The sequence below is a fragment of the Magnolia sinica genome, chromosome 1, assembly GCF_029962835.1.
Source record: "Magnolia sinica isolate HGM2019 chromosome 1, MsV1, whole genome shotgun sequence".
NCBI classification, from domain to species: Eukaryota; Viridiplantae; Streptophyta; class Magnoliopsida; order Magnoliales; family Magnoliaceae; genus Magnolia; species Magnolia sinica.
The window spans coordinates 58,873,641-58,900,320 of record NC_080573.1 but is presented as its reverse complement, the minus strand read 5'-3'; the positions used below and the strand labels follow the sequence as shown (position 1 = coordinate 58,900,320).

Below are 26,680 nucleotides of genomic sequence, written 5' to 3'. Positions count from 1 at the left end.
ATGGTGTCCCATACCACCATTCCCGGCTCATGAGTCTTAGCAGATCGTGGTACCAAGGTTAAACGGGCTTTTCACTGATAATTGGTACCTTAGATACAAACAGTAGCATCCATACATGGTGAACATACATTAGGCTAATTGGATTACTTGACAAGCTCGACTGGTACAAGTGCACATTGAATTAATCGACATGAAGCACATACGCACTCCTCATGGCCTAACCACTGTCGATAATCACCGTATGACTCGAATTTATCGAATGTATCCGTTGTGGCAAAACTAGTTCGACCACTGATCGGAAACCGTTACCGATTGCTTAGACTACGTATTAGTCCCAATCATATTTAAACACAATAGGCATTCATATGTAATAGTCAAAACAATATGTGACAACCAATTCAAATATAAATCTCATTTGAGCATTTTAACAAACACATAGTGTACATGTTATCATACATAGGCATTTCATCCATAAAACACGTAGTAGCGAGATAGTTTATATGAAGGAAACTATAACAATAGATACGGTAATTAAAAATCCTATCTCAACACCCTTATTAAATACATTTTAACAAGTAATTTTTAAATCAGACATTTTATCAAACACTTAGACTACACATATCAACATACATGTAATAAATTAGTTATAACATATATTATAGCAAATCCTTTCACAAAGGAGTTGCCACACATACAAAAATCATGTATTCTAGATCAATAATCATGGCAAGCACAAATGTTAATTCCATATTCATTTAAACATTTCAACAAACACATGGAATGCATTATATTTAACATAGTTCATATATATGTGTAATACATGGAAAACATCGCATCTAAGTACATGTGACAGCAATCAAGTCAGTCATAAATCATTAACTGACATTGAAAGCCTTAAAAACCATAACCTAAATGTTTATAGTCTGCACCTTTCACCGATACGCCGATTACGAACTCGATTTGTACACTATGCCGTTATCTACGGCACAACGACTACCTAAATCATGAAATAGGTTAGCTATTTCATTGTTTCCCCTATTTGGATTCCTAAAGAAGATTAGGGTTAGGATTTCTTACCTAAAAATGGATTTGAATTCAACGGCGTAGCGACACGGGAGAGAGGATTCGACACGTAAAGTGGTGGGAACGAATCCCAGCAACTATCTCTCACTCTCTCTCTCTCTCTCTCTCTCTCTCTTCTCTTCACTCTTTCCTCCTATTTTCTCTTTTCTCTCTCCTAGGGTTAGGAAATTCGTATGGAATGAGAGAGGGGTAGGTTAAGGCCCTTATATAGGCCCAGAATTGATGTCAATGGCCCCATGGCCATGGTATACTTAGGTTATAGCCAAAAGTCATCTGTTTCGAGCTAACGGAGCCCATCTGGAGGTCCATACCATGCATACGGTCTAGAGAAAGTTCCCTGAAAATGGATCTATGCCAGGTTAAAGTTTCGGTCCGATCGGATTAGTGGATCAATTGTGGAGGACGTGTTTCAGTTCAACGGCCATCGTCACTCGATCAGGGCGACAAGTACACTAACATGTGTAGGGAAATTTCCCTGATCCAAGGGTGTAGTTGGGTCAGAATCTGATGTTCTGAAACCTTAAATTTAGCCTGCAAGTGAATGGCCCAATTCACTTAAGTTTGAGTTCATTTCCTGAAGATATTCGCGTTTCTCACACACTTCGCTCCGGGCTCAAGTTATGCGTTTCTGGATACTATTCAAGTTCAATTTCTACGATACTTGTCAAGGCCAGTAAGGCAGTCATAACCAAATAATTTCACATTAATCAGACTTTCGACACGCGGTCCAGGTCCGATATAGAGTTTCAAGATGTTTCCGAGAGCAACTGGGTTTTGAGATTGATCCTAGGTTTCTAGATTCTAATGGTTTTGGGTCTTTCAGTTCGTATAGAAAGTGATTCGAGCTAATTCGCCGGTTAATTCAGTTTAAGTACTTAATAAATTTTCATCTAATTTCTAAAGGATTTGGTCCTTAGTGATTTCTGCCTAAGGTGGTACTCGGGTCTTTGTATGGATTTTTCTGAGACATTACACTAGCACATATATCAAGATAAGCTCTACACAGTGGATATACTAAATCTGGTCCCGCATATTCTTTCATCTACGGTAAGGGAGGTGATGATGATGAACTAATGTCAAAGCTAGGCCTCACACTCATCCTAAGAAGGTAAATGGATAGTAGGGATGATACATACATAACATGAGGTCCTAACAATCAATTACAAGGTAGAATACATCTCACGGGGTGAGTTAAACGGGTATACAACAAGTGGGCTTCCTTGCTCCCTTTATCATGAACAATTGGGCTTTCCTATGAGGGCCTGATACGAATACAAGGCAGGCCTTGGTAGGATCCACACATCCAGGACTATGTAACCCTACAAACGGTCCTACTCATCATCTAAGTGGGGCCTCGGGTTTAAGTTACTAAGCTTGGATAAACACATGCATCTAGGTGGGCCACATTCCCTATGTAAGGCCTGGTACGAACACAAGATGGGCTCTAAGTCTTGGATGGTCCTACAGGGTATGGTGGAAAGCATCAATATCAAATGGGGGCCCAACGGTTTGAGATAGCCCAACAAGGGAAGGATGGGTATCATTGGCATCGATGGGGCCCAGTGATTTGGGATAGCCTAATAAGGGAAGATGGGTTGAAAATTAGGTATCACAGTGGACCCTACAAGGTATGGTTTTCAACGGTAGATGTTTAACCACTACTATTCCTGTGGTACGGTCCACTAGGGATTTGGACCTGACTCTCACTGGGGTCCACGGCCCTATGAGATCTGGAAGAATAGATGAACAACATATAAATAACACATACATTATGGTGGGACTCCATTCAAGGTTGGGGTAAAAGAGAGGATGGGGAGATGGGCTTTATGGTGGGCCCTTGGATGGTTCCCAACGGTGGACATTTAACCACCGTTGCTCCCAAGGTGTGGCCGATTTGGTAATCGAAATCATAACGGGGCCCTCGGCCCTCCAAATATCTAGGAGATGGATAGACGGCATGGGCCCATCACTCATACAAGGTAAGCCTACATAAGTCGATGGGGTTTATGGCCTAAAATGGGTAGACGACATATGTATAACACATACATCATGGTGGGTCTCATATAATCACAACGGGACTCATATAATCACAACAGGACTTATACAATCATAATGGGTCACATATAATCTCAATGGGCTGCATCTCATGGGCCTAATACACATCACAATGGGTCGCTTCACATGGGCCTCATATACATCAAGTGGGTCACACCAATGGGCCTCATATACATCAAGCAGGCCATATCAATGGGCCGCACCATCTACACTATTCATCTATTTAGGGATCTGTATAGAGCATTACCCAAAAATGAATCAAATCAGAAGATCATCTGGACCATACTACAAATAACAATGGAGATAATGATTTTCACAGTTAAAAACTTCACAGGGCCCACCATCATAATTATTTTCCATCCAATCTGTTCATACAATCACAAAGACTTGAATCAAGAGGAAAAACAAATATCATATTGATCCAGAACTTCTGTGGTCCCAAAAGGATTTTAATAGTGGACGTTCAATCTCCACTGTTTTCTGTAGTGTGGTCCACCTAATAAATCTGCCTCATTTTTAGTCTCAGGCCTTGAGACGAGCTTGCCAATTGGATGGACAGTTCGGATGTAACACATACATCATGGGGTGGCCCATGTAGCATCGTCCAGATGGATGGTGTGCATATACAACACACCAATGTAGGCCCCACCCGTCCAGAACGGACGGATGGCTAAGATATAACACATACATCATGGTCAGGGGTCGCACAGACCTGCTGACGTCAATACACAACTATATAGGTGGTGAGGTGGCCAGGCCCACCGTCCAAAAGGACGGTCTGGACTACACCAGGGGTGGGTCCTACCAGATAGACGGACGGTGTGGATTTACCCCACATCACAGCAGCTGTATAGCTGCTGTGTGGTAGGCCAGCCAATCTGCTACCATGGTGGGTGGGTCCAACATGGTGCCCACCTCCAATACATATATATTACATATATATCAAATATATTATATTATATATATTATTTTATATATATATATATATATATATATATTTGTGTGATGATGCTACAACGTCCAGGGGCTGGATGTCCGTCTAACGAACGGTCTGGACACAACATACAATCATGTGGGCCTCACGTACAGTCGACTTGGACATAACATGTACATCATGGGTGGGGTCCACGTCCAATGGACTGGACGATGTGGATACAAAGTACATACATCATGGTGGAATTTCCACCATCCATGGCGTGGATCTAACCCATTCTTCAAGGTGGGCCGCAATAGGAAAAAAATAGAAACAGAGAGAGACGGCATGCGATGGAGGGACCCTGACACTATGGGTGCTCCCTTCCATGCATTACAACATATATCAAGTGGGTCCCATTACATGTGGGCCCACCAATCAAAATCAACAGTGGAGATCCCTTCTCCACCAAAATGCAAGGTCTAGATTACCATTAATAATGGAAAAATAAACATCATGATGGGGTCCATGGAGAATGGCCCTATCATGGGATGATCTTATGAATCATAGCAGGCCATCGGCCACACCTAGGGTCCAAAGTGAGATCCATACCATCAATCAATAGGCCCCACTTGGCCCATCAACTAAATACAACCTAATCCTACAAAAGCACCCACTGTTAGATCTTCTTGGTCCGATGGAATGCCAAACTCCTTGGCTCTCTCTTTGATGGAAGATGATGAAGTATGGATGGCTAGGATGAGAGATTGGGTGGTAGGGAGTGGGCCTCACTTAGCTCTTCTTTCCTAGCCTTTTTCTCTCATGGTTGCTTGGAAATGGTGGAGAATGTAGTGAAATAAGAAGGATGGGATGAGAGGAATGGGTAGTGTAAGTGAGGGATGGGTGCGTGTAAGAGAGAGTTAACTTATAGGGGTGAGGTGGCATGGGTATGGGTTGCTTGTTTTTGTTGGTAAGAAAGGGATGGGAGAGGCACGGGTTGTGTACTTGACTAGTACTTGATTGATTGATGTGATGGGTTGTAGAGATTCTCTCAGAATTCGTAACGCGCGACATTTCTTTAGAAAATAGGTGGGCCCACAACTCCTGGTCTGGGTATCGCATCAGTGTGGAAGATGCGGCATTGGAACCGTAGTGACGGTGCGGTACTAGGGTACAAGTTTCAAGTCAAGTTGACTCAGATCTACGGGATGCGACTCAGGGTCATGCGCAAATGCCGATTATAAGTCGTGAGTTGCCGGAATTCGACAGGGATGATCGCGAGAGTCTATGGAATGGTACGGACTAGGATACGAGCCTTACACTAATTTTTTCTCTCTTATTCCCTCTTTACTCTTGCTAGGAAATTGTAAAAATGAGAAGGAGTTAGGGAGTTTTTCTAGTAGAGATTTTAGGATAGGGAGGGAATAAGGGGAAGATGAAGGGATAAAATGGGGAGAAAAAGAAGAAAAGAATCATGGCTAGCATAGGTAGGGGTATGGGTTACATGAGAATGACATAGTTTTGTTTGACTAATGGGGAGAAAGTGACATGAGTGATAGATGACTTGATTGATGGATGGGTAGATGGATTGATGGATTGATGATTAATGGATTTATTGATTTAAAAACATAGGGATTTGTACAAGTGTGGCCCGCGTGCATTGTGCGGCCCATCTTGGATTGTGTCAAAATTGTAGTTTCTAATGTAAGGCCTATATCCTAGTCCATATTGTTCCTTAGACTTCCGTGATCCTTCTCATTGAATTTCGACAACCCAGGACCTGTAATTGGTGTCTGCGAGTGACCCTAAGTCGCATCCCATATATCTGAGTCAATTCGACTTGAGACTTATACCCTAGCGACTGTGCAGTTGCCGGGTTCCAACACCGTGTCTCGCGCACCAATACGATACCCAAGCTAGGAGTTGTGGGCCCGCGTTTATTTTGAGAAAAACGTCGCATGTTGCAAATCTCAAGAGAATCTCTACCATTCATCACATCAATCAATCAAAGTATAACCCATACTGTAACGACCTTGGAAATTTTGTGCTAATTTTCCTTAAGTAGTTATTTTTGGGGTAATTGGCGCTATACTCGATTGCTTGTGAAATCTGCATCAATCACTTTAAATTGTATCTGCATGGCTCAAAACTTGTAGATTAGTTAGCGCTATGTTACTCTGAAATCTGGGATCCATCGCTAAATCCAGTTATTCTGGGAAATTTTTGGAAGATCTGGATCGGACCTGGACCGCGCGTCGAAAGTCCAATGGCGATGATCTTAGGCTGTTGCGGTCACCGTGTTAGGCTTGACCATCACCTCGAAAATCAAGTCCATGTGATGTTCTGGGTCGATTTGATTGAGTTCGGAGTGAAGAGTGTGAGAACGGTTGGAAATTTAATAAGCTTTTATGAAATCTGAGTCATGTCGCTTACGCGATGATTTTAAGCTATCTAACCATTGGATTCTGACCCAATTTCACCCTCTGATCAGGGAAGATGGCCCAGGCATGTCCTTGTGCTTGTGGACCTGATCGAGACTCTGTGACCGTTGAATTGAGTGTGGTCCGCCACGGCTGATCTGAAGAGCCAGTCGGTACGAAAACTCAGCTTGACCTAGATCCATGGTCAGTGAGCTTAAGTCCGACCTTTCGTGGTATTTGGCCCACCAGAAGTGCTTCGTTGGATCATGAGAGGCTGGTTTTGGTTATACCCTAAGTATACCTTGGCCCTAGGGTTATTTTCATCAAAGATAGGCCTATTTATAGTCCTTAAACCCTAGCTCTCTTTTCCATACGAATTTTCTCTAACCCTAGCTTGGAAAGAGAGTGAAAAAGAGAGAGAAAGTGAGAGAGAAGTTGGTGAATCATCTTGGATTCTTTCCTATTCTTCTGTATCCTTGAACCTTCACTTCGAATCGTTATTCTGACGATTCTGAGTTCATCTTTGGGTAAGTTAACCTAACCCTAATCTGTGTTAGAGCTTAGATTAGTCTTGGTGTTGTTGTATCTCATTTCTATCCTTATTTTAGGGTATTCTATCGCCGTTGACGAAGACAACTCGTCTAAATCAATTCGGTGTTTCTTTTCTGGCTTAAGGTGCGGACTTTAAGCGTATAGGTTATGGGTTTCAACGCTTTCAATGCCAGTTAATGATTTATTCTTGTTATGGATGAGTTTTCACATGCCAAATGTTGTGTTTATGTTGCGTTCCTAATATGCATGCGTTATATTGAGATTTGTGTATTCTATGTGTATGTATAAAGTACCGTATATGTATAAAATACACACTTGTGTTTGCCATAATTATTTGTCATGTATGTATGCTAGATGTATGTATGACAACTCCTTGGTAAAAGGAATTGTCCAAATGCTTGTTTTTCAACATACGTCATGTATGTTGTATCATGTATCCTAAGTGTTTGTAGAAATGTCTGAATGATCTAAGGTGTGATATTTGAACCTAGTATGGGCGTTGAGGAGTGATTCTCAGCTCTCCCACTAGTGTGTATGATTTCCTTCTTGCTAGTTACATTCCATGTTATTTAATTTCAAGCATTACTTATGCTTACATTTATGTTAAGTTGATATTCTTCAGATGCTTGAGTACCACTTGAATTAAGTAGTTGTTCCTTACTGTTTTACATTCAATATGAATATCTGTAGTAGTGTAATGTGTGTGGGACTATGCATTAGTCCAGGAAATCGGTAATCGGCCTTAAGATCGTGGTTAAGGTTGCTTTTGCCACGTATGATGTAATTAGACGAACCCGAGCCGTATTAGAGTTGGCGGCAGTGGTTTGGCCACGCGGAGTGTTTGCACACTCTATGTCATTCAACCCAACGTGTGCTCATGCTAGTCGAGTTTGTCAAGTAACCCGATTGTCCGATGTATGTTCACCATGTATGGACGCTACTGCTTGAATCTAGGGTACCGAACTTACCAGTGAAATCCTATTAACCATGGTACCTTGATCCGCTAAGACTCATGAGCCGGACATGGTGGTATGGGACGCTGTGGTCGAGCTGTCGGCTTACGCTGAGGTGACGAGCCTCCCCGTAGTGACCAGTAAGCAACTAAACTCGTGAGCCGATTATGGTGGTATGGGACACTATATTAGTGCTGTCGGCCTACATTGATTGGTGACGAGCCCTTTGTAGTGACCTCGAGCATACCTGGCTACCGCATTGAGGTGACGAGCCGAACTGTAGTAATAAAGGTATGAAAGGCGTGCATTGATCGGTGACGAGCCCTTTGCTATGACCTGAAACCATATGATCGTATGAGATGCCTAGGATTGACGACCCTAGAATGGATCACTGTTTGGATGGTGATATGAGGAAGGTACCTTAGCTTCCCAATCCTGTTGTGTGAAAAGGACTAATAACAACTTGGTAATCATATCCATGCACCGCATTTGCATGTGCATTGTAGATGTGGCGCACTTTGAGGCGGTGTCATGCGTAACGTAAGATGAAGACGCTGAGGGTGTACGCGTGAGGGCACGCATCATTTTGCATACATCGTTGCAATAACAAGAGTACTTAGGATTTATTTAATTGTTCTGCTTTATCATTACTGCTCGATTGAACTGATAAAATGTTAACCAGTGCCTTATTGTTCCACTGAGTTGATCACTCACTCCCACATTCTGGGGCGGTGTTAAACACCCACCAGACTCTGTCTTAGGTTCTGATGTTGCAGATGTTAATGCGACTTCTGAGGCAGAGCGGGAGATGGATGATGATGAGGCTGCTTTCTCTTATATGCAGTTTTCAGACGGGTTCTAGCGATCCTTGTTCTGATGCGCGGGACTCTGGGATTATTTTTGGGATTAAATGATGTAACTTGATACTTGTAATTTTGTTAAGTAACACTTTCATACGACCTGGTTGGTGAATGTACTTCAGGGATTTACACTTGTACACATATATTTCTATAAGTCTTCCGCTTGCTTTCTTCACTTATCCCTGAATTATATCTGTGTTTTGGCTTAATCTATTTCATGTTTTATGCACTAATACAGTCAACATACATCCATCATTAAATATGTTGCATGAGTGATGTTTTGGAACTCGGGAGCTGAGTTATGCTCGACCCCGAATTTCAGGGCGTTACACATACCTAGCCCATCCCTCTCTCACCAATAAGGCATGGCAAGCTATACCTCTCTCATCCAAAGTCAACTCTCTCTCTCTCTCCACCCATCACTCATCACCTCTCTCTTATAACACCTCTCTCTCTCTCTCATTCTCTACCCATTTTTCCCAAGCTTTAAGGAGAGAATAGCCAAGTGTGGCCCACTTCCTACCCCCTCATCTCACCATCCAACCCTTCAAACTTCATCATCCACACATGGCAACCTATACCTCTCTCATCCAAAGTCAACTCTCTCTCTCTCCACCCATCCCTTACACCCTCACCCATCACCTCTCTCTTTTATTCTCTACCCATTTTTCCCAAGCTCTAAGGAGAGAATAGCCAAGTGTGACCCACTTCCTACCCCCTCATCTCACCATCCAACCCTTTAAACTTCTTCATCCACGCTTAAAGAAGAAGCTTAGGAGCTAAGGAGTTCAAGGAGCTAAAGAAGAAGTGAAATCGGTGGGTGATCTTAAGATTTCCATCATTAATCTCTATTTGAGGGCCCACATGTGGTGGGACTCATCTCGATGTATGCATGTGCATGGAGGAGCTCATAGTGGTGGAGCTCCTCCCATCTCCACCGATCTCTCTCTCTCTCTCTCTCTCTCTCTCTCTCTCTCTCTCTCTCTCTCTCGCTCTCTCTCTCTTTCCCATGTGTTGTGGACCCCACGTGATGTATGTATTCTATATCCATGTCGACCACCCGTGCGACCCACCTTGCTGACGTCCAGCGAACCGGCCCACCTTGGCCGTCCGTTTTAGACAGACCCTGATGAAGGGAAACATAAATATCAGTTTGATTCAAAACTCTGGTGGGTCACACATGGGACCCACCTAAAATGGAAGTGGATTGGCTGGGGTACCTCACACCAACTATATAGTTGTTGTATTTACGTCAGTAAACTGTGTGGGTCCCACACGTGTGGACCCACCTCGTGCATGTGTTACATTTGGGCCGTCCGTCTGCTGGACGGCCAGCAGCACATGGATGTTGTTGACGTTAGCAAGTTCTGGGTCCTATTTCAGGGTATGTGTTATACCATGCATCAGTAGGGGTCCCACCCTGCACATGTGTCCAGCACCGTCCAGGCTAATGGACGGTGGGACCCACCATCATATATGGGTTTTATCCTAGCCGTCCATCCGTTTTAAATGGGCAGGGCCCATATTAATGTATGTATTATGAATACACACTGTCTATCTGGACGGTGCGGTGTGGACGTACTAAGATGTATGTGTTTATCCCAGCTGTCCATCTATTTAGACATGGGCCACCCCACAAATGTGGCACGTGTGGGGGTGGGACCCGCCTTGATGTATTTATTCTACATACACACCATCCATTTGTCCAAGACAGTGGGACCCCCTGTAACGTATGTGTTATATACACACCGTCCATCTGGACAGTGTGCTGTGTGGCGCACACCGTGATGTATGTGGCTTACATCCACATTGTCCGTCCGTTTTGGACTATGTGGGCCCTTGCCTTGATGATGTGTTGTATATCACGCCATCCATCTATGTGTGGTCCACCTTGATATATGGATTTTTATATACACATTGTCCGTCTACGGCCCACCGTGATATATGTGTTAAATCCACACTGTGCATCCGTGAGGCCCATATGATGTATATCCACACTATCACGCCCTAAACTCAGGAATCGGGCTCACAAGATTCCCGATCACCGAATCCGGTGCGGACAGCCTTCGTAGTACCCCATTCTTGGCTCTCAGCACCCATACGCCAGTTTCCGATCCAGGGATCCTACAAGGAGGTTTTTCTAATGTACATTTTTCTTGTAAGAAGCATAACCATAAGTTTACCCAAATCACAAAGACAACATCATCATCACATATCCACTAATATAGACAGTTGAATACAATGCCAAAACGGAAACACATATATCTAAAATCAAAGCTTCAAAAGACAGTTTCGCGCTCCAAGCTCAATGCTGTTGCAACCTAACGCCACCTGCACGCATCTATTGTGCATAAGCTTATAGAAAGCTTAGAGGGTAGTAAAAGTGTGTGCGCAAGATAAGTGCTAAGTATGAAATATCAGAGCAATGTGAAAACATAGTAAGCCAAATATGTGATACAAGTCCATAAATCATACAATGCCGGAAGTACTGGCAAGTCCATGAGTCGTATAGTGTCAGAGTATGCAATGCAGATCAGTTATGTAACGCAAGGTCGTGGTAAACCAAAGGTCATGTGCTAAGATGTAATGAAATATGCAGTGTGAATGAAATGACCAAGCTGAAGTGTGGAGTCGGGATGATAGTATGTAGTATCACAAGCTATGGGGTCCATCACAAAGGGCTTCTATCCAAACCAGTCCCATACCTAAATTTGGATAGCTAGACTCAATGTGGTAAACTCCTGATCTCAGGTTGGCCACGCGCCCAACTGAAATCCTGGCCATTATGAAGGTACACATTGATCTAGTTATACACCACCAGCCCGAGTGAATAGTGAATGAATGAATGAGGTGCTGAGTACACAACTCCTACTCAGTAAATCCACATATCAATATCGTACATCTCTGGGATCATCACCGGGGTCTAGTACACTCGACGCCACCTACCGCCCCATCAAGCACACAACTGGGTAAGTGGAAGAGACCTCACTACCCGCCTGCCAGCAGTATATCAATGCCTACCCGGCTTGTCGATAGCAGACCCATTTATAAGCTAGTTAGACTCAGCCTAGCATTGCCTACTCCCTCAGGCGAGTAAGGCCACACCCCCTCCCAACCGACCATGACACAGTGAGAGACGTGGCCTACTGGTATTCAGCACTTGAGCACTCATGTATCCACTCGTTCTAGACGTTGGGGCGTCCTCTGGTACCTTGAGGGTTTAGGAACTTTCATCCAGGGATATATTGACACCCCATGTAGAAAAAGATTTCTGGTGTCCCATCTGGCCATCCACGATATGCCTGTGGAGGCTACGGCCCTAATGTCGCTAGGACGTACAGTGGTTATATCACAAAATGTGAGTGCATGAGTCAAACAAATCAGTCATGCATCAACCCCGCGCGTATCGCGCGCTCATGTGAGACAACTCCGCATATCAGGGAGCCCCATAACAACCTGCCCAATGGCACATGTTATGCTCAATCACTCATAACAAGCATACGGATGATGCGTATGGGCATGTATCATGAAGTATACCAAGCATGATTATAATCGCATACATCACAGTGGGCCAGTATAAGACGGCCCATGACCCGTATAGGTGAATGGGTGGTGTGCAATAATCACCTACACATGGTGAACCTCACACATAATGGTCCTCACACATATGATGGGCCTCGTACATCACAATTGGGTCTCATACAGTCTCACAATGGGCCTCATACAATCAAGATAGGCCTCTTATAATCACAATAAGCCTCACATGGTCACAATGGGTCTCATATAAGCACGATAGGCCTCATATAATCACAGTGGACCTCACAATGACCTTATACAATCATAATGTTATGCTAATACAAACTCAGTGTGTAGACTAACATAGTCCCAATCAATAATTGGCCTATATATAGCAGGGTCCATAGAAGGATGACAGATCTGATCCATGAAATGAGGATCGGTCCTCAACAGTGGATATACCAAATCTACTTATGGCCAGAGGTGATGATGCATCCTCCTCGTAACAAGGATGGGTCTATATGGCCTACTCATGGGTCTAACAGTGGGCTTCCAGGTTTAGGTATTTCTACTAACATCAATGGGGACCCAAAGAATTAGGATAGCCCAATAAGACGAGATGGATCATACTAACAATAATAGGGGCCCATCAATTTGGGATAGCCCACTAAGGGAAATGAGAATGAGTCTAATACAATCACAATGGGCCTCATATCATCTCAATGGCTTGTATGATGTTATGCTAGCACGTACTCATAGCCAGCATCGATAATCAACCTATACATAAGGTAGGGTCCATAGATGGACAGTAGACCCATAACATAAGGGTCAATCCTCAGTTGTGGACATTCCAAATGTGATAGCACAGATCCTTCCGTCTACGGTGATGATGAACTCTCCTCATATCAAGGTTGGGTTTAGGTGGGCTACCTATGGTCTAAGGATTCGGAACGGGTTTCCTTCTCCATACTATCATATGGCCGGCTAGATGCCCTTGGGAGCCCAAATAAGTCCTAGATGGATTCCAAGATTAAAAAGAACCCTACTAGCAACCAATAGGGGCCCAACATTATGGGTTATCCCAATATGAATAGATGGATCATACACATATCAATGGGGCCCAATGATTAGGGTTAACCTGTTTAGAGAAGGATGAGAATGGGCCTAACAAGGCCTAAGGGAAGGTGACAATGTGGACATTTAACCATCATTGCCCATTAATGTGGATATTTAACCAACATTGCTCCCAAGGAGTGGCCACATGGAGCTGAACATATAGTGGGCCCATGGCCTCATACAACGGCCTCATATACACCACATCGAGCCCCACTCATGGGCCACATATACACCACATTGGGCCTCACCAAATGGGCCTCATCATAAAGGCCACATATATATATCACATCAGGCCTCATCATATGGGCCTCATATACATCATATCAGGCCTCATCAAAGGCCACAAATACATCACAATGGCCTCGCAAAATGGCCCACAAATACATCACAATGGGCCTCACCAAATGGGCCATAAATACATCAAAATAGGCCTCACCAAATGCCACATATGCATTATAATGGACCTCATTCAAGGGCCACAAATACATCACAGTGGCCTCACAAAATGGGGCACAAATATATCACAATGGGCCTCACCAAATGGGCCACATATGCATCATAATGGGCCTCATTCAAGGGCCACAAATACTTCAAAGTGGGCCACATCAATGGACCGCACCAATGGGCCTCACATGCATCAAGTGGGTCGCATCAATGGGCCACGCCAATGGGCCTCAAATGTATCAAGTGGGCCGCATCAATGGGCCGCGCCAATGGGCATCATATGTATCAAGTGGGCCGCATCAATGGGCCGCACCAATGAGCCTCATATACATCAAGTGGGCCGCATCAATGGGTCGTGCTAATGGGCCTCATATACATTAAGTGGGCCGCATAAATGGGCCATGCCAATGTGCCTTGCATACATCAAGTGGGCCACATCAATGGGTCACACCAATGGCAGCAAAGGTATACAATACATACATCACAGCGGGACGCAAAATGGACACCGTAGATATACAATACATGCATCACGGCGGGCCGCAAAATGGACAACATAGATATACAATACATGCCTCAAGGTTGGTCCCATCCCACACATGTAGCACGTGTGGGGTGGGCCCCACATGAGCTGAATGGATGAACGGTGTGGAGAAACACATGCAAAACAGTGGGGTCCACCGTCCTGGACATACGGACGGAGTGGATATACAATACATAGACTAAGGTGGGTCCCACCCACACGTGTCACACGTGTGGGGTGGGCACATGTCCATGACAAATGGACGGTTGTGGATATAGAATAATACATCAAGGTGGGTCCCATGGAACTTGGTGACGTCACTACACAGCTATATAGCTGGTGTGTGGTAGTCCTGCCAATCCACTTTCCAAGAGGTTATATATATATATATATGGGAAAAGGTACTATACGCTCGACCTTACCATAGCACTCCGTAAGGTCGAGCGCTGTCAACTTGCTAGCCGTCGGATGGAGAAGTTTGAAATCAACGGTGGGCGTCAAGGCGGAATTTCCCTGTGACAGACCGGTCGTTCCGGTTACATTGAATCCCAAACCCTGCAACCTTCTCTCCGTCGCCCTCAGTACCAGCCCCATCTCTCCCTCAATCCCTGCCATGAGCGACGACCGCGTGCAGCCCTCTCTCTCCACCACCAGCAACGTTCGCCTCCACCTCTGATTCGTGGCCACTTGTTAGTTTAAACATCAATCTCTCTCTCTCTCTCTCTCTCTCTCTCTCTCTCTCTCTCTCTCTCTCTCTCTCTCTCCCCCTCAATCGGTACCACAAGCCGCGTCCGCCTCCACCTCTCTCTCCCTCCTCTCCCTCAATCGGTACCGCCAGCCGCGACCGCCTCCACCTCTCTCTCCCTCATTCCCTACCACCACACCGTGCAGCCTCAAATTACAGGTAAGACCCCTACCACCACGCTGTGCAGCCTCGGATTGAGCCTTACAGGTAAGGCCCCTGTATTTTGGTTTTTTTTTTCCAGATTGAGATGCTCTGGATCATGTGTTTGATATATTTCTAGTGTTTGGATAATGAAAATACACATGTTTTGGTGATTCCGCAATAATGCGGTCAAGCTTTTGTGACAAACGGAACTCTCCACAGTCATGGGCCGGGGTTCCAAGTTCCATTAACATCAACAAGAATAATTTGTATGCAGGTTTTTTTTTTTTTTTTCTAAATGTGGAGTGGCTGCATGTTTTCTCATAACCATAAATTTGCAATCATGAAGAATTTGCAATCCTGAAGAATGTATATATATAAATTTTTTCCTGAAATTTCACAAAAACATCATAAATCAATAGATCAGGCCTCATCCATGTTTCAATTCATGTTTGGAGAGTAAGATTGCAAGTAATTTGGTAGAAATTTTGGAAAATTTCAAATTTCCCAAAATTTTCCTAAATCAGGCCACTTGCCCTCAAATCTCGAAATTGAAGGCTCAAAATCTTATTCTGGTTATTTGATGATCACACAATTATTGGATGTTTAAACTAACAAGTGGCCACGAATCAGAGGTTAGGTTATTCAACCAACGTGAATTTGGGACTGACTACGGGACAGTGGGTTCGATAATTTAGTCAGTTTAATTTGAGTTAATGTATGTCACATGTATAATTTGAGCATCTGCATATCAACTGTCATATTCTGCCATAGGATCAAATGACTCCACTACCTTCTCTCTCTCTCTCTGTTTTTTTTTTTTTTTTTAAATGCTTGAATGAGAGGCTTGTGGAATCTATTTGGGTGACCATAGTTCCCAAGGGTGATGAGATGTGCTACAAAACAGTTCTCATCTGACTTGTGATTCTGGGTGGTAGAATTAAAAAAATGAAAAGAAAGAAGAAGAGCAAATGCCCATTTAATGCAGGTTCTGTTTTCCATGCTGCCCAAACAACAGGTTTATTATGCTCCCAATGACAATTTGGCTCATACAGCCAAATTGTTAAGATAAAGGTTTGCTAGCCCCACATGTGGCAACCTGGCATTTGGGTTGGCTGCTTGAGGTATGAATGAAGTTTAGCCCAACATGTGACAACCTAGCATTTGGGTTGCCTGCTTGAACTTTTTTTTTTTTTAAAAGATCATAAAAAGAGGCCAAGAGCCACATGCCTAAGGAAGTTTTATATGTTCTAAGGAAGTTTTATATGTTAGTGGCATCTCTCTCTCTCTCTCTCTCTCTCTCTCTCTCTCTCTCTCTCTCTCTCTCTCTCTCTCTCTCTCTCATGTTTCTACTAGTCTTATGTTTTGAAAACAGAATAGTTATTGCTTTCTCCTGATTAGTGATTAATTGGGCTGATTCAAGGGTTACTTCATCATTATGTTTCTACAATTAAATAATTTTTTTTTGCATGCTCATTGATTTCAATTCCTAAAATTATATAGAAGAGAGTAATTTAATACTTTTGTAGAATATGCCAATATGATTCACTAGATTAAGCTAAGGGTTGTTATTGTTTTTTTTTTTTTTAAATATTTTTTCTTCTTCATTTATAAATAGTAATTTTTGTGCCCTCACATTTATTTCGTAGCTTTTGATTAACCGAATTTACGTTTACTTTGAACTTGTAGTTGGGGAAATGGAGTCACAACCTAATGCAGGTGTAGAGAATCATAATGGACGCTAGACAAATCATAATGAACACCAGACAAATCATAATGAAGAAACAATCTCACATCCATATGATTTCATTCCAGAGGCACCCAAGGAAGTGAAACCAATAGTTGGTATGGTGTTCATTTCTGAAAATGTTGCATATGATTTCTACAATGAATATGCTAGATGGTGTGGATTTAGTATACGAAAAGGTTCAACGCGGAATAGTATGAAAACAGGTGAAACAATTATGCGAAGTTTTATATGTTCTAAGGAAGGGTATCGACATCGCAAGCATATAGAAGCAACAGATCATAAAAAGAGACCAAGAGCCATGACAAGATGTGATTGCAAGGCAAAGATTGTAGTTCACAAGAATGGATCAGATAGATGGGAAGTTAAGACATTTGTGGAAGCACATAGTCACAATTTAATGAGTCCAAGTAAGGTTCATTGTTTACGATCACATCGACATTTTACAGATTCTCATAAGGTTGTCATGGATAACATGAGAAAAGCAGGTATTGGCACAGCTAAGGTGTTAAATTTTTTTACAAATGAAGCTGGAGGACCTGAGAAAATGGGTTTTATTGATGAAGATGCAAGAAATGCTTTAAAAATTCAAAGGCGTGACAAACATGGTAAAAGTGCTCAAGAGTTGCTTCTTTACTTTCAAAATAAACAGAGGAATGATGATAATTTTACTTATGCAATCCAAATTGACAATGAATGTAGATTGACATCTTGTTTTTGGGCAGATAATATTTCAAAAATAGACTATGAAGCTTTTGGTGACGTTGTATGTTTTGACACAACATACAAGACAAATGAATTTGATATGCCATTTGGTCCATTTGTCGGAGTCAACCACCATAAGCAATCTATCTTGTTTGGTGCCGGGCTTCTATTTGGTGAAACCATTGAAGATTTCGAATGGTTATTTCAATCATGGTTACAAGCTATGGGTGGGAAGCTTCCAAAGGCCATAATCACAGATCAGGATCCAGCAATTGCTGCTGCAATTGCAAGTGTATTTCCGAATACCGAGCATAGGTTGTGCATGTGGCACATTGTTCAGAAGCTTCCAGAGAAGTTAGGTAAAGTAATTAATGAGAACCCATCATTCAACACTGATTGGAGAAATTGTGTATATATGTGCGATGAGGAAGCCGAATTTGATGCATTATGGTCAAAAATGATTGTAGATTATAATCTTGAAGAAAATAAATGGTTACAAGATTTGTACACGATACGTAAAATGTGGATTCCAGCTTATGTCAAGAAAACATTTTATGCAGGGATGTCAACGACACAATGGAGTGAAGGTATGAATGCCTTCTTTGATTATTTTGTAAGTCATAAGTCAACGTTATTAGAATTTGCAGAAGGATATGATCGCGCTTTACAAAAACGTCGGCATAATGAGTTAAAATCGGATTGTGACACTTTATATAGTATACCTGTAGCAATAACCTCGATTGATATTGAAATAGAGATGGCAAAAATTTATACAAGAGAAGTATTTTATGACTTTCAAGTAGAGGTGAAGGCAAGTGCTTTACTTGTTAATAAGTTGGTGGTAAGGGAAGGACCATTAAGTAAATATAATATATTCGACTATAGAAGGAATGATAAAATGTATACAATTATTTGGAACCATGATGAACGGTTTGGTTCTTGTACTTGTCAGAGCTTCGAATTTCGTGGGATTGTTTGCAGGCATTTATTAGTAGTGTTCAAGGAAGAATCCATCATAAAAATGCCTTTTCATTATATACTTAAAAGGTGGACACGAAATGCGAAAGAAAAAAATAAAAGTGACTCAACTCCTCTGTCTTCAAACATTGATGAGTCAACCATCTTGGGGCGCAATAAAATGTCTCGTATGATGAACTATTTAATAAATGAAGGAACGAGGACTCCAGAAATAATGGAACCTGTGTTATCAGCTTTAGAAGATTTGGTTGCAAATGTTCGTCAAAAATGTGGAGTCGAAGAAGAAACCAATATTGATAAGAATGTTGAGGGTGGTGAAAGCAATCTATTGTTCAATGCACATTCTAAGAACTCTTACGTAGTACTTGATCCGATGGTTGTTAGTACTAAAGGCCGAACGAGTAAAAGATTTAAATCTGGCACGGAGCAGAATAGTAAGTTATACCGTGGGTGTAATAAGTAGGCTATTGGGTATGATAATGAAATTATCATATATATAATCAACTTGATAATGCATTTGAAGAAGCCGGGTATATATATTTTTTCTTGTATTTTTATTTGATTTCTTACATTGCATTCTTTTAAACTAAATTCATTATCTCCACAGTTATGGCAGTAACGTTGAAAGAGGAAAGGGAAAAGCAGTTGGTAGGCCAAGAGGAAAAAATATAGTACAGGGTCGTGGTAGGATGTTAAATCAAGGTAATTAAAAAATAACAATCAAGGCATTTATTAATGAATGCTTAATATACTTTCGATTTTCACGTACTTATATAATCTCACATGATTAGATTGATCGGTACCAAAGGCATGGTGTTTTAAATGTCTACAAGCTTGCGCCATCGGCTACATGTACGAATTCTAACCCTTTTATTAAAACAATAACTTAAATATATGTTCTTTTCCTTTTGATAACTACATTTTTTTGGTTCTTTTCCTTTTCATGCATATAGTTAAGTTTCAATGGATGTATAACTGAAAATTTTTCTGGTCGTTTTGTATGCAGGAATAACTTGAAATTGTTTACTAAGAAGATACCTATTATAGATCACGGAAGATTGAAGCATCCACTACTCTTAATGTCGACGATGTGGATTGATTTCATTTTCATGGCAATAACGTGCATTTTTTATTTTTATTTTTTCGATTTTCATATTCTTATTATAAAATATTTGCATGCATGTTTCAAGGACAGTGAAACATTCAACCATTGTTGATCGGTGTTTTAAGGTCGTTGAAATTTTGAATAACATTTTCTTTTTTCTAATAACATACATAGAAGTAAATAAGTGAGAAATATTAATTGACTAGGTATGATTGCAAGATTTTGTGCTTTCCCTTGTCTTTCATAGACCGGAACAATCCAATTTATGATTTTACAGTCAGTTGTACATATCCCTCCCTTGGGCTTTGTTCCCTCCAACATCATTGCACTTGCATCGTAGAAAAAGCTATCATTCATAACCATACTCTAATGGAACTTATCCCCACGGCCCATTGAAGCCATTGAATATCTTCTGGGTTTCATCCAACCCACCATTGAAATAGCTGTCATTCACCCCCGTCTGTTCACCTCCACCATATTGTAGACCATTCTCCTTGCTGTAACTGATCTGGTTGCAGCTCCCATCAGAAGAGCTACAGTTATTCTCCCCTCCAAGCATGTAAGCTCTATCTTTCATTTGATATGAGTCAATACGTCTCTTGTTTGTCAAGGATGGGCAATTTTTTTCTTCAAAAAGGATTCTTCAAATTGAGCATAGATGTTCCTCATCGCTTGTGAGTTCATCAGCTAGAATGATCACTTCACTAGCTGTTTGTAGCTTTATCCATGTATTCAGTTAGAAAGCCAATGTATGTAAAACAGATCTGCAGTCTAACTGTTATGCTTATTACAAGTAATCAAACAAGTTTTATGTGTGATATTTATGTTAAGGAATTGATCAGTAATTGTATTTATTGTTTGGCTGTCGACATCTTTGTTTAACCTTTTGCTCATACTATGAAATTTGCTGAGTTTAGTTCAGTGTTGATTCAATTCAGTGCACTGATTCTCTAAGGTTGTGTTTGGAACTTTGGATATGCAAGTGATTTGAATTACAAACACAATCAATAAACAATAGAATTGTAACTAAATTTCTGAGTTTAGTTCACTATCAATTTAGTTTAGAACACTGATTCTACTGAGACTGCATTTAGATACACAACTGATAAACACTCATCCAATCAATAAACGACCTTTTTCTAAGTATTTGGCTTAGTTCAGATTTCTATCAATTCGATTAAGCACACTGATTTCATAAGGATTCATTTGGAACTTCCTTTATGAAACCAAGTGGAATTGCAAACGCTCACCCAATTGAATTAGTTTGGTTGTTTCCACTTCCCTGAGTAATTAATGCAATTGAATTAGTTGGCACTGCCAGATGCAGCCTACTTTTGTAGAGCACTACATTTACAAGTTGAGATTTCTTTTTTACAGCAGCAAATTCATGAGTTCACTTTATTAAATCGGAGAAAATGGTCAATTGTACTTTTATTTTTTATTTTTTTACACACGCACTCACACCACACAGTGGAATTTCACCATAATGGGTGCTCAAACCCCTGACAACAACCTGATTAGCAGGTTCTAAGTATGCTGATTATCACCAAGTTTTCTTTAATTTTTGTTTTATTATTTTTTTTCAGATTTCTTTTTGATGGCCTTGTTTTTCTAGTTACTGAAAAAAAGTATTCATACTTCAAATTATGACCAAAAATTTGCTTGTAGTGTATCCAGTATCAATAGGAAATTTATTCCACTGGTTCCTTGTTTTCTTGCATTTTTTTATTCTGTCATTGGGTTCAGTTAGAAAAGTAGAATTAAAAGATGGCAATGTTAAGAAAAATGGTGCAGTGTGGAAAGGTTAGAATACTGTGGTTGCATGTCACTGAAACATGACCATCCAACAGTTTTTCCCAAAAGATTGCATGTGCAGGACGTCCGAACCCGTGCAAAAGGTGGCTGTCGCACTGAAGATTACTTGGTGAGAAAGGCAGGCAGATTCACTGGACACTGGGTGGCAAGATCTGTACGTTGGCATAGATCCCTGGTCATGCATTGATTTTATTGGTATGGCCCACCTATCAAATAAATCAGCTTGATTCTCGTACAAGGTAACCTTTATGTTGAGGTATAAGAATTACAGCCGCTGCTTTTATCCATGTCTGTCCAGCACAACGTGGCGGCATTTGATTACACCACTGACCTTAATAAAAATGGGCCTAGTCGATAGGGTGAAACGGAAGGAGATTGGGGGGAGTGACCCCAACATCACCCAGCTAGATAGTGATGGGTGTTGTGGGCCCACTATGATGTGTTTGTTTTATATGCATGACATTTGTCTATTTGCTAACTTATTTTAAAGCATGTGTCTAAAAATAAAGTAAATCCAAAGCTAAAGTGGACCATACTAAAAAAATAACAGAATAATGACACTCACCATTGAAATCGTAGGAGGACCATTGTAATGTTTATTTGCCATCAAACCTGTTGATAAGGTCACCGTGGGAGGAAAAACACAGATACTACCTTGATCCAAAACTTTTGGGGCTCTTAAGAAGTTTTTAATAGTGGGTATTCAACCACCATATTTTCTTGTGGCATAGTTCACTTAACCTCTTCGTCTGCTTTATTTTTTTAGCATCCCCTAAAATGAGCCGGATGAATGAATGCGTGTACGCAGAAAACACATACATCACAATAGCCCCGACACCATCTAGCCAGTCCATTTAATATACTTTCCTTATGAACATGCTTTAGATGAGTTCTATTTTTAATAGTGGCATGTCATCCAATCAAATGTTGTTATGTTCACCTCCACCATTTTTCTTGCCAACCACAGCTGTAGAAATAGCTATCATTCACCCCCATCTGTTCACCTCCACCATATTGTAGACCATTCTCCTTGCTGTAGCTGATCTGGCTGCAGCTCCTATCAAAAGAGCTACAGCTAGTCTTCCCTCCAAGCATGTAAGCTCCATCTTTCATTTGATATGAATGGTGTGGATGATGGTGGTGGTGGTAGTGATGTATGGGAAACCTCTCATGGGTTTGTAAGATGCAGCTGGTAGCATTGAAAAGGTCTGGTGAGGCAGGCATCCCTGCAAGGCTTGTGGAGAGCTTCTCATTGTGCAGGTTGGCCAGTTTGCAAATTGCCTAATTGAGGCTAGAAATGAATTGCAGCATAAGTACGTGCCTATCATGTCGTTCAATGTGCTGACTTGCTCATGGGTTGCATTTTTGTTCTCTTCTATTTTTTACCAATTTCAAGTACTTTTTGTTTTTGTGCAGATCTGAGATCATTCAATGCAAGTTTACAATAACAAAGGCACTGCTATTCAAGGCTAACAGGTCATCGTTCAACCGCCTTTGTCAACAGGTTTGGGACATGTCTATTTTGCCTGACAACATGAGGCAATTGCTACTTCTAATACACACATTTCTTGATAGCCTCTGATATTGGTGTTTTGATATCTGCAGACCATGTACATGGATGGTATCCTCCAGTTTGCAGTTTGTGTCAACAGAACTGTGCTTCAGCGATCCAGACCATTGATACTATGGGCCCCCACTTTTGAAGGTCATATCTCGAAAACCATTCAGATGAGAAGACCCTTCCCAACCCAGTTGGATGATGAGGTTGTATGATGAACATATGGTGATGTTTGGCTTATCTCGAAATGAAAGTCCTTTAACAAGGCTATTGCTTTAGATAATTTTTATTTTATTTACATAACAAAAAAAAAAAGCTGATTGGAAATTCACACAAATGATGATTGCTTAGGTGATGTTCTTATCATGTATTACAACAAATTGGCCAAAACTGGGAGGGAAATACATCATATACAAATGCTTTCTTTACATTACAGCACACTTGTCTTTAGTTTTAGATTCCGGATTTGATGAAGAGCTATTGCTGCTCCTTGGCCCCTGCAAGAAACAAACATCTCTTATAAAAACAACACATTTGTGGTTACATTGCAGTGAAGTTACGTTCAATATGGGTGAGCGAAAGGATTCTTGCAGAATAATTCTACAACAGGCCTGAGATGGCTCTATGCTAGTAAGCGAAAAGAATAACACAGCCTGTAGCCCAAAGTAAAGCATGCATGTTACAACTCATGGTCATGCTAACATAACAAAGGATTTCTTGCATAGCAGCTTTGTATTGCAGCAGTAAGCATAGCAAATTAAGATGGCAATGTTCATTCCAGGCATCTTTCTTTGCAGATGAAACAACCAAGTAATGGTACATCTTTTAACATGGAAGCTTTAAAAAAAAATTTAATGAAAGGAAAAACAAAAGCAAAAGAGAGAGAGAGAGAGAGAGAGAGAGAGAGAGAGAGAACTTGACAGGCATCTCTACAAACCACTAAATGAATAAGCATATCCAATCACCACTTGCAACCTTGACTTAAGAAACACCTTCTGGAAAACTGCTTATTTACAAAATGTTAGTGGCTCACTATGTTCAACTTGTCCCGTTTTGGGATTTGATTCCCGATCACATGGATCTCATTTTGGCCAAAGTAAAATATCATTTTTCTAGAAATATGTATAGTTTAGAAATTTAAAGTGGTGACCCCCAACATATCATGTACATGGGGTCCACCACGGACGCCCAAAGGTGCCCTAAAAGTATGAAATCAAAAATACAATTTATGCAACAGATTGTATTAACTTATACTAACAGAGAAAGTGGAAAAAGCTATGGATAAAGGCCGCAGTACATTTGTAGCAATCCGTATCTACCCATAGGTCTTAAAGATATGGCTACGAATAAATGATACGGCTTAAATCCGTAGCTAGATTCTCCATAACTCAAAAGACATATAGCTACGGATTATATTTGTATTTAATCGTACGAATAGGCGGAGGTTAGTAACAGCTACGGTTTCCAGATTAAAAGTGACGGTTAATAGCTGTAGCTATAGTCTAAATTTTTTTTTTAGAAAGAAAAGAAAAGAAATTACAATAATGGCATTTCTTACCATTGTAGTACATGCCCTGATAGAAATTATAATAATGTCTCTCATATACTAACAATAACCAATTTCACTAAGAGATGAATGATATAGTTTTAGAAAAAGACAAGTTACCTAAAACCAAGGCTTTGACATAAGAGAAGCTGCCAGAAGTAGATTCTGGTGGTGTTACCAATAGAGATTGAAAATTCAGTCTATTGCAATTGTGAATTCTGTTATGGTTTTGCATCATAGAGATAACTTTTTCTTTCTCATGGTTCCTATGTAACTTGCTTCTGTTACATTTCTGACATCAACAAGTAGATCCAATTTCAAGAAGTATGCTTAGCATGATTAGGATATTTGCTAGAATCTCAGGTTAGGGAACAAGTGTTAGCACTAGATACAATAATACAAGGCCACTAGCAATCTTCTGCCACTGTCCAAGTCAACAAGGTTACTGGCTTCACCAATTAAAAATACAAAAGTAAATTTTACAAAAAAAAAAAAAACAGATAAAACAAACCTTTTTTTCTTTTAAATGCAAAAACTGATATTGATTTGGGTCTCAAGCACAAGAAAATAAATGAACTAGCCTTCATCTAGAACTACAGAAAATGCTATCACAGTACGTTTTGATAGTATATAGATTATAGTAGAGATACTACCAAGATGCCAAGCTTAGCAACATCACCCACTCACCACCAAAACTGAAACATGATATAAAAATCAGACCGATCCTTTTCGAGGATGGACTCAGGCTGGTCAAGGTCAGAGGAGAAGCTATGTAGGTGGGCATCTAAACTGGCTCAATGGGTAGTTTCTCTTTCCATAGGTAGATGATCAATAGTTTCACTTTGCAAAACCTGGTATTGATAGATTCAAGACATTTTGCTAGTCAATGATACTTCTTCAATTTCTTCAGGAAGTTGCAGATGCTGCTAATAGTACTATGGTTGGTGTCATAGAACTAGATTCAGAAAAGGTCCAGCTGCTATGCGATGCAGCTAATGAAGAAGTAGATGAGAAAAATAAAGATCAAATTGCAAACTTCCTCTGTCCAGTGAGATTGTCATTGAGTATTTTCTTTTATCCAATTTAGCAAGCCTTTCTTTATTTCTCAATATTTGACATTAAATTCATTCCATAATGGTAGCGTAACTATGTTGTTTCTGGAGGTGTGAAAGCAGTGGAAGCTAAGGCAAAGTCAAATAGCTTGAATGATGGTTAATTACTCCTAGATTATTAATTACCATTTTTCCATAATTTGATAAAAGCTTCATGCATTATGCTTTACCATATTTTTGCAAACTTAGCTTGTATTTCTTTTAAAAGACTAATGTTTGTGGTACAGAAATTGAAATTATGGAAAAGCTTGTATTTCCTGTGATTTTAATAAATTCAAAAAGATATGTGGAGAAAGAACAAGGGATGCATCCAAAGTTCCAAACTTATGTAAAGAACAAGGGATGCATCCAAAGTTCCAAACTTATGTAAAGAATAAGGGACGCATCCAAAGTTCCAAACTTATGTAAAGAACAAGGGATGCATCCAAACCTATGTAACAAAGAGATGGCACTTCTTTTGAAATTAAGCTATGTCAAGTGTTGACATATGTCTGTCTCTCTGTCCAGCACTCTTGGATACAACTAAGAGATTTATTTTTAAGTTTAGTAATGTTATGTTTAATTTTTTAGTCTAATTAAAACAGGCTGTAAATCATTTGCAGATTTAGCATACAAAAAAGTTAATGTTGAAAGTCTCAAAAACTGGTGAACTGCTAATGAGGATTTTGAGATGTTCGAAAGAAGAGATATGTTGTTAGTGCAATTTGGAAAGAACATATATGAGGAAGAGACCAGGAATGATAACAAGATGTGAATGCCTGACAAAGATTATTGTCAATAAAAGAAGAGTGTAGAT

The 26,680-nt window shown here is 40.7% G+C and overlaps 2 protein-coding genes across 2 annotated transcripts; both read left to right on the top strand.

The window, feature by feature from the left end:
- The first annotated feature begins 17,366 nt into the window (after positions 1–17,366).
- Positions 17,367–18,355, top strand: LOC131246621 (protein FAR1-RELATED SEQUENCE 5-like). Its single transcript, XM_058246929.1, has 2 exons — positions 17,367–18,220; positions 18,331–18,355. Exons 1-2 carry the CDS (start codon positions 17,367–17,369, stop codon positions 18,353–18,355), a joined length of 879 nt encoding a protein of 292 aa, XP_058102912.1.
- A 4,431-nt stretch (positions 18,356–22,786) lies between these two features.
- On the top strand, positions 22,787–25,988 carry LOC131246616 (uncharacterized). The gene is made up of 6 exons (XM_058246915.1): positions 22,787–22,842; positions 22,889–22,981; positions 23,085–23,172; positions 23,274–23,432; positions 25,683–25,820; positions 25,914–25,988. Exons 1-6 carry the CDS (start codon positions 22,787–22,789, stop codon positions 25,986–25,988), a joined length of 609 nt encoding a protein of 202 aa, XP_058102898.1.
- Positions 25,989–26,680: the final 692 nt, after the last annotated feature.

Bases quoted from the DNA above. Each gene is read 5' to 3' on its own strand.
- LOC131246616 (XM_058246915.1), top strand. From the start codon at position 22,787: ATGAATGGTGTGGATGATGGTGGTGGTGGTAGTGATGTATGGGAAACC. The intron at 22,982-23,084 runs GTACGTGCCTAT...GTTTTTGTGCAG, and splicing joins AGAAATGAATTGCAGCATAA to ATCTGAGATCATTCAATGCA. The intron at 23,173-23,273 runs GTTTGGGACATG...TGATATCTGCAG, and splicing joins TCAACCGCCTTTGTCAACAG to ACCATGTACATGGATGGTAT.
- LOC131246621 (XM_058246929.1), top strand. From the start codon at position 17,367: ATGACAAGATGTGATTGCAAGGCAAAGATTGTAGTTCACAAGAATGGA. The intron at 18,221-18,330 runs GTCAAAAATGAT...CATTTTATGCAG, and splicing joins GCCGAATTTGATGCATTATG to GGATGTCAACGACACAATGG.